The sequence below is a fragment of the Mercenaria mercenaria genome, chromosome 17 (genome assembly GCF_021730395.1).
Source record: "Mercenaria mercenaria strain notata chromosome 17, MADL_Memer_1, whole genome shotgun sequence".
In the NCBI taxonomy this organism is placed as follows: domain Eukaryota; kingdom Metazoa; phylum Mollusca; class Bivalvia; order Venerida; family Veneridae; genus Mercenaria; species Mercenaria mercenaria.
Genome location: NC_069377.1, coordinates 8,862,365 through 8,869,975, shown reverse-complemented (window position 1 = coordinate 8,869,975; position 7,611 = coordinate 8,862,365). Strand labels below are relative to the sequence as shown.

Sequence of the window (7,611 nt, the reverse complement as noted above, 5' to 3'; positions counted from 1 at the left end):
GCTCAAATATGTTACTTTAATATTTCTATCAAAGGTACAATATTTTCTCCCAGATAGGTGTTATGTCCATTTTTGTGGACTGTTGAATTGCGCTTTTCAGTCATTCTTTCTACACTTATGTCTTGCTGTTAGGACTATAACTCTGCAATCCATCAAGGGATTTTAATGTTACTCAGCAATACTGTTCCTCTTAATAGGATAACATAGCTCTGCCACGCAAAACAGTTAGGCTCCTAGCACAAAGATCAATGGTCTCAGTTGAAGGTCAATAGGGATGCTCTTTAGCTCAGCCATTCATCAAAGGATTTTACTGTTATTCGGCACAAATGCTCCCCATAATGAGTAAATGTGTTGTAAACAACATCCAGACCCCTAGCTTAAAGGCTAAGAGCACTCATAGGTCAAAGGTTAACATTGTATTAACAGGGTCTTTTTCTTGCAATATTTCTTAATATAATTGTTACCGATATGACGTAGCATCCGCAAAAACGAAATCCTACATTAAAGGGAAATGTTACAGTTACATACATGTAGAAAGACAGTCTATCGTGCGTAAAACCAATAACCATAGTGCATATGTCAAGGTCGCATTTGGAGGTCAAAGGTTGACAGCTTATTTTTATGTCCGTCTTAAAACTACCATCCATTAAGTGATTTTAATATTACCGTCAATAGTGAGACGATATATCGAAGTCGAATGCCATTTTGGTACAATAAGCCCGGTGTTTGAATTGATCGACAGAATGGATTGAATCTGTTGGAATTTTACTCAAGACTGTAATCGTTTCCTTTAGTTAATGACTTAGATGTATACAAATAATTTCTTTTATATAATTGGTCGCTTGAGAAATTTTGAATTTGTGCTTATAGTGACCTATAACACTGTTTACGCAGAAAACTGGCTTTCCTTCTCAAATTTTGTGAGAAAATATCTGCATCATTGATGAAAGGCAATATCAAGCAAGTACTTTTCAACAATTGTAAGTGTTGTAGAGAACGGTAGAGACATGTCAAAATCTATAGTAAACATGCCTAAACCGTTCGATCAAATAGATGACAAGATGCATTTTGTAGCTAGGTCACACTACATGTGCAACATTGGAGTCAAATGTATTTTGAACAAGACACTTTAATCAAACCTCTCAAATAATTGAAACCATTACACCGCCTAGATGATAAAAGTGCGATATAAATTTCTCAAAATATGACTATATCGCATATCTTAAGCCTTTTCACAAGATATGAAATCTTAACATTATTACATGAATAAAGTGCGTCCGGTTGATTCTCTACTATGCTGTTCGGACTTCAGTGAAACGTAATAGGTAGGATCAGCTCTAATCCTCGTTATCATCCGGTTATTAGAGGATATATGACGGAAAATGTCGGTTGCATTCTATATTTCAAAGGGATCTCCTTATACAGTTTATAAACTATCGCAACAATAATTTTTAAGTGCAGTGTGGCCGCAGTAGAAGTTCTCCCACTTGGACTCTGTGTTGTTATACACCCAAAGTGACGTATTATGTGATGGCGAAAGTCGGCCATCTGCTAGCAATTTCGTTTCTGCTCATTTCTACAGAAATGCTTTGAGCTGTAATCACCGAACTTAAAACGAATATTCAAATGGGCAGTTAATGACCCTATTGATTTTGAAGTTAGTTAGTCAAAGGTCAACGTCGTTGTGACTATTGCTATAAAAACCACGGGATGTCCATCTGTTAGCAGTTTTGTTTTTGCTAAATAGTTAAAGAATGCTTTGACATGTGATCATCAAACATGCGCATTACATTAATGATTTTAAGGTCAGTTCGTCAAAGGTCACAGTGACTGTTAGTACAAAATAATTATCCGCTCTATATCTTGAGAATCCTTCGAGTTATGATCTTCAAACTTGGCAGTCATGTTATGCATGAACAATACATGAAACTTCTTGTTTTTAAGGTCAGTGTTTCAAAGGTCAATTTCACAGTGGATGTTAGTACAAAAACATTTGCCGCTCTTTATCTAGAAACTTCTTAATTTTTACGTTAATTGGTCGACGGTCAAAGTCATAGTGACTTATAGTATAAAGACCGTGTAAGTTCAATATTCGATTGTCAAAATCGTAGACACAGTATACATGGGTAGTGCATGATCTTTATTGATTCTGAGGTCAGCGGGTCAAAAGTCGATTTCACAGTGTCTGTACGTACAACAAGAACACTGACTGCAGTTGTCATTTCTCGTCTGTAATCTTTTGACATAAGGCAATATGCAAGAAAAGAGTTATGGTTCTTGGCCTTCACATTGAATTCGCCTGCTGATGATGAAAGAAAATCTAGATAAAAGTTCTTGTATTCAATAAAATTGAATATGAACAATAGAACCCTAAGAAATTCCATTTTTATAACACCATAAAGAGCCATGATTCTGAAAAATAATGCATGTCAAGGTATGATTATGAAGTCTGGTTAACTTGTAGATTTATTTTTTATTCTACTCTCACCAAACTTGGTCAGAATGTTTATAGGCATAGTATCTTTTCCAAGTTTGATCATCAGTCGCCTATAGGAACTGAGCCACAAAAATGCAAAATGTTCATTACTGTATAATCTAGATTAAGATAGATAATAAGACATTTCAGACAGTATCTCCAGAGTAACTTCCCTTAAATTAGTCAAAATTGATAGTTTCTGCTAAGTCACTACAGTAATTTTTCTTTGATCATGATCATATTTAAAAAGAATGTGTATCTTTATAACATCTATATTAAATTTGATAACCAGCTGGTTAAACATATCAAAGTTATAGTTTGAATTCGTCAAAATTACAAAAATTGACAATGTGAAATCAGTTAGCTTGCTGTGACAGACGCACTCTTGTTTTAATATGATTTTTACAGAATACTGTTGATACGATTTAAAGAAATTCGGGAATTACCAGTACCTACTAGCATATATCTTATGGTGTTATTTTATTTATGTGAAAAAACTGTACCGCTGTGAAATAGTGGCTGTTCTAACCAGATGCCAGCATCATCATCAATATGACGGGAGAAGTCCATAGCATATTTTTATATCATTGAAAAAGCTGGCAAACTGCTTCAGGACTTATATTGTATTGGTTTGACGACTTAAAAACTACAATTTGTGACTCATTAATAGAAAAAACGTTGGATAAATGATAATCTTTATTTATACCGTGAGAAATTGACATAAAGAGACATATCTGACACTTCAAACAAACAGAACAAAAACAGCTGTAAAATATGGTAAAACCTATGATAACAAAAGTCTTTAGAAGCACAGTGCTTGTGTATTACGAAGAAGCTTCTAACAGTTAGATTATTTCAAATAAAACGTAAAAGTTATAAACAAAACTTGATAGAACTCATGAACAAAAAGACAGGTGTAATAAAATCTGTAAGAAGATCAATTTGCTTGAAAGGTCAAAATCAGACAAACAAGGTCATAAATCAAAGATACGCTCTGTAAAGGTTCTACTGTATATCTAACATTTGTAAACGTGACAAAAATAACAAATTCAGTTGATATATTCGAAGTCAGTAAATCACAGATATCACATGTAAAAGCCAAATATATAAGGTTACATGAAATATAAACAAATTGTATAATAACGTTAACTGAAATTGTTTATTTGGCTTTTATATTTTCATTTTGTGTACAGATGATTTTGCATAGAAGTTAAACATCTTGAAATATTTATTATCAATTATTTCTTTGTTTTGACAGATCAAAATGAAACTAGAAACTTGAAATTCTACTTTATTGTATCTGTACAGTTTGTAGTCATTCAAAATATTTGATCTGTAAATTTACTTATAGAGAGTTGTTGTGATAGATCATTTCATACTAAACACTTTCAGCTGATTGCCCCAGCAGCCAATAAAGACTTCATCATGATAATGACTGTAGCATATAGAATGTGGACGCTCTAGATCATTTATCATTGTCTGCCCTTGCTTTAAGTCTCCAGAGATATGATGAAGGAATTACTGTTGTAGCAGCACACCAACAATGATCCATCATCTAACATCACCATCCCTCGTTGTTCACTAAGTTCCTTATGTTTGTACACAGCTGATACATCGCCTTGTAATGTTATACTGACCACACAGTCACTAGCATAGTCATTGATATAGAAATGTCTGGAATCCTCACTTACCACAATACTTTTGGGGTGTTTAAATATGTCATTATTCAGGGATATTGAGTACTGGATAGTACCTTGTGTATCCAGTACCAGTACACTTTTAGGATTCTTGCAAACCAAGTAGAGATAATCTTGATGGTAAGTAATACCTCTGAAGTCACATTTAACTGGAATCTTGTGGACAGTTGACAGTTTACCAGCTGTTTTCATTATAAGAATTTCTTTGTTTCCTGGTACTGTTACTGCAATCTGGTCATAGGGCATCACAACTATGCCCGATGGATTTGATTCTAGTTTTATCTCTTCTATCAGAGTTGTACTCTGTCTGTCGAAAACTTTCAGCTTGCATTCATTGTTATCAGCCAGTACAAGTTTGTTAGTGGACAAGATTGCGCATCCTGTGATATAGCAGTAAAACCAACCGCTATCTGACTTTGTTCTTACATCTATATCTTCTTTGTGCGTTAGAGATTTTATTTTTTTCTTTGTGAAAGTGACCAAGTTGGTACTAATACTTAACTTCCCAAATATATTGTGTTTGGACAACACATTTTCAAGATCAGTGCTCCTTTCAAAGAAGTATTGCATTTCTGTCTTCGCTAGATTCTCAACTGCCATCTGCACTTCATCTAACTTCAGTTTAGACTCAGCACGTTTCATGTTGATGTAAAGTTGTCCGTTCTGTCGTGATGATTTGTTAGCCTGTAAACTTGATTGTAATTTCATGATATCAGAAGACATATTTGCACATTCATCAAGTACCATCTGAATTATCTTTTTATCATTGGATTTCTTTTTGTCAGCATCTTTCTGAATTTCGTATTGTAATTGATCTAGCCGCTCATTTATTTCCTTTCTGAAGTTGAGGAGTTCCTTGATAATATTAGCATGGCATTTATCTATCTCTTTATCTCTTACTTCAGCTTTCTTCGTGACATCCTCTGCGTCTTTATTTTTCTCGTTCAGTTTCTTCATGATATCCCTGTATTCCTTGCTGGCCCCTATACCTGCACATTTATCGGGTATGTAGTCAATCTTACATGCCCTATGATCCAAGATAATACAGTCATTGCAGCCAAGAGCCTTGTGTGTTGGACAGAAAAATTTAATTATTTCCTTTTTATGCACAGAACATTTTTCAGTGCATTCCTCCGAATCTTTCCTGGAAATAACATGCTTTTCAAACTTATCTTTATCAAGAAGTTGGTGATTACGTGAGAATTTTTTCCTCTTGTGATACTCAACGCAAGTTTTGCATAGATATTCCTGGCATTCCACACAAAATCCGTGAGCTGTTACATGCTTACCAATGTGAAGACAAGGCTGACAACTGTGGTCAGAGTCTTCTGCTGATCCCAGTGATATTGGACCTTGAAAATCTGACGATATGCGTCCTGACATAGCCATTTCTGGAGATGCAAAACATACTGTTTAATTGTCTTATTAAGTTAACAGAGCAGATTTTCATTTGGTATACTAATCTTTAATTAGTAATGGTCTATTTCAGCCTTAAAACAAATGTTTAATAGGGTCTTTACCAACAATAAAGAGCTGGAAAATCCACAACATACTTTTGGCGGTGTGACACTAACCTTCACCCCTCCACTGTAAATTTTCCTTTGATCAAAATAGATATTACTGAAATACAATGCATGATTTTACTTTTAATATGCAATCCTTGTTATATGCAAAGTATCATAATTTACTGTCACAATAATATCAAAGGTGTCCGACACGTGTGGGTCACCTTCGAATGGCATAATGAATAGTCCCAAGCCACTTGGGGCAAAAACATGGTTCACTACAGAAAAACATTGGTCACTACATATATAACTGTGTGACCCAAGTTTTTGCCTCAAATGGCCTAAGACTATTGATTATGCCAAAGTAAGGTGACTCACACGTGTCAGATCCCTTTGAACAATATTGCCAAACTCAAGTTTTCAATGATATCTCGTTGCTGGCAAAAAATGTCAAAACATGTCTTAACTCGCATTACCCTTAATAAATGAACATTTACCTGGCAATCCTTCATAAATATATGCAAACTATTCCTAGACACAAACTTTTCTATCACCAAAAAATAACTCAATAAATCTGACCTTTTTATTTTTTCTGAAAATCGTATTTTACTTCCTTCCAAGAATTTCTATAAATATAACACACAAAACATGAATAAGAGATAAAACAATGATTGGATTTATAGAGTTGAAACATAACTGTGTTGTCACCCTTCAGTAACAGTATAGACTCAGTATTTTCTTTATTTATTTCAAACTTCTATGCACCCTTTTGTCAATACTGTGCTACCTTACTTAATTTAAAGTTTCATGTTTGTATATAAAAGTGGTCATGTGAATGATTCTTTTGAGGATTCCCAAAGGGTAAGGTCTGGCTTACGGAAGGTCGATGGTTCTACCCAGGTGCCCGCTCGTGATGAAATAATGCACGGAGGGGCACCTGGGGTCTTCCTCCACCATCAAAGCTGGAAAGCCGCCATATGACCTAAAATGTGACGGTGCGACGTTAACCACCCCCCCCCCAAAAAAAAAAACAAAAAAAAAACAAAGGGTAAAGTGTACATAATTTCTTTTAAACATATCTAGCAGAGGAATTATAGGTTTTATAGATATTACAAAATCTAGGTAAAATACCATTGTCACTGTCTCGCGAAATGATCAGATTGACAGTTGCTTGACATCCATTCGTCTGTTTACAGTTTGGTAGTCTGCTTTTGCCTATAATTCTTAAACTTAATTATATACCGCTGAAATACAATCTTTAATTCGCTAATAAATACAAAACTCTATTCAACTTCCATCAGTTTCGATAAAATATCTAATGGCGAGACTAGCAGTTGTTACAGTTGTGACGTTCCATATGTCAAACGTTTCACTACTTCAATGTCGATCTACATAACTAGACCACATTAAGCGCAAACACCTCTCGAGTCGAATATAACATTGCAGATCAAGTACTGTTACAAGAACCCAATCAATTATATCAGCAATTTTGCACAGCGGTTCCTCTATTATGTTATCTTTACGGTTACAACGACACAGTTATATACCATATGGCGACTTTCCAGTGTTGATTGGTTGAAGAACCTCCAGGTGCCTGCCTAGAAATTATTTTAGGCATGGGCGGGTACTTGGGTATAGACACCGACCTTCCATAAGTCAGCTGTGAGGGGCAAGTGCTTTGAAGTCAGCGACCTTAGTTAATCGACAGTGGAGGTCCTTCGTTATATCACCAAATTCTCTGGTTCGATGGAGTTCACTGAATCTTCATGTTTAATATGTGCTGTACATGTTCTAACCTCTCATGACCAGTCTTAGTCAAGGGGGCCTCCGTGGCCGAGTGGTTAAGGTCGCTGACTTCAAATCACTTGCCCCTCATCTATGTGGGTTCGAGCTTCACTCGGGCATTGAATTCTTCAAGTAAGGAAGCCATCCA

The 7,611-nt window shown here is 35.3% G+C and overlaps 1 protein-coding gene across 3 annotated transcripts; it reads right to left on the bottom strand.

Annotated features, from left to right (window-relative positions):
• Positions 1-3,159: 3,159 nt before the first annotated feature.
• On the bottom strand, positions 3,160-6,343 carry LOC123537260 (uncharacterized). 3 transcript variants are annotated; one of them, XM_045320911.2, is made up of 2 exons: positions 6,176-6,343; positions 3,160-5,564 (listed from the first exon to the last, which is right to left on the bottom strand). In XM_045320911.2, exon 2 carries the CDS (start codon positions 5,560-5,562, stop codon positions 3,967-3,969), a length of 1,596 nt encoding a protein of 531 aa, XP_045176846.2. In that variant the 5' UTR covers positions 5,563-5,564; positions 6,176-6,343; the 3' UTR covers positions 3,160-3,966. The 3 variants fall into 3 exon arrangements, with proteins under 3 accessions (XP_045176846.2, XP_053384928.1, XP_045176847.2); XM_053528953.1 differs by lacking the exon at positions 6,176-6,343 and adding an exon at positions 5,694-6,069; XM_045320912.2 differs by lacking the exon at positions 6,176-6,343 and adding an exon at positions 5,748-6,068.
• Positions 6,344-7,611: the final 1,268 nt, after the last annotated feature.

What these genes read in the sequence shown, in the direction of transcription:
- LOC123537260 (XM_053528953.1), bottom strand. Translation starts at nt 5,724, where the DNA reads ATGTTGTGGATTTTCCAGCTCTTTATTGTTG. An exon ending in TTTCCAGCTCTTTATTGTTG is followed by an intron (nt 5,565 to 5,693) that starts GTAAAGACCCTA and finishes TTGCATCTCCAG; the next exon opens with AAATGGCTATGTCAGGACGC.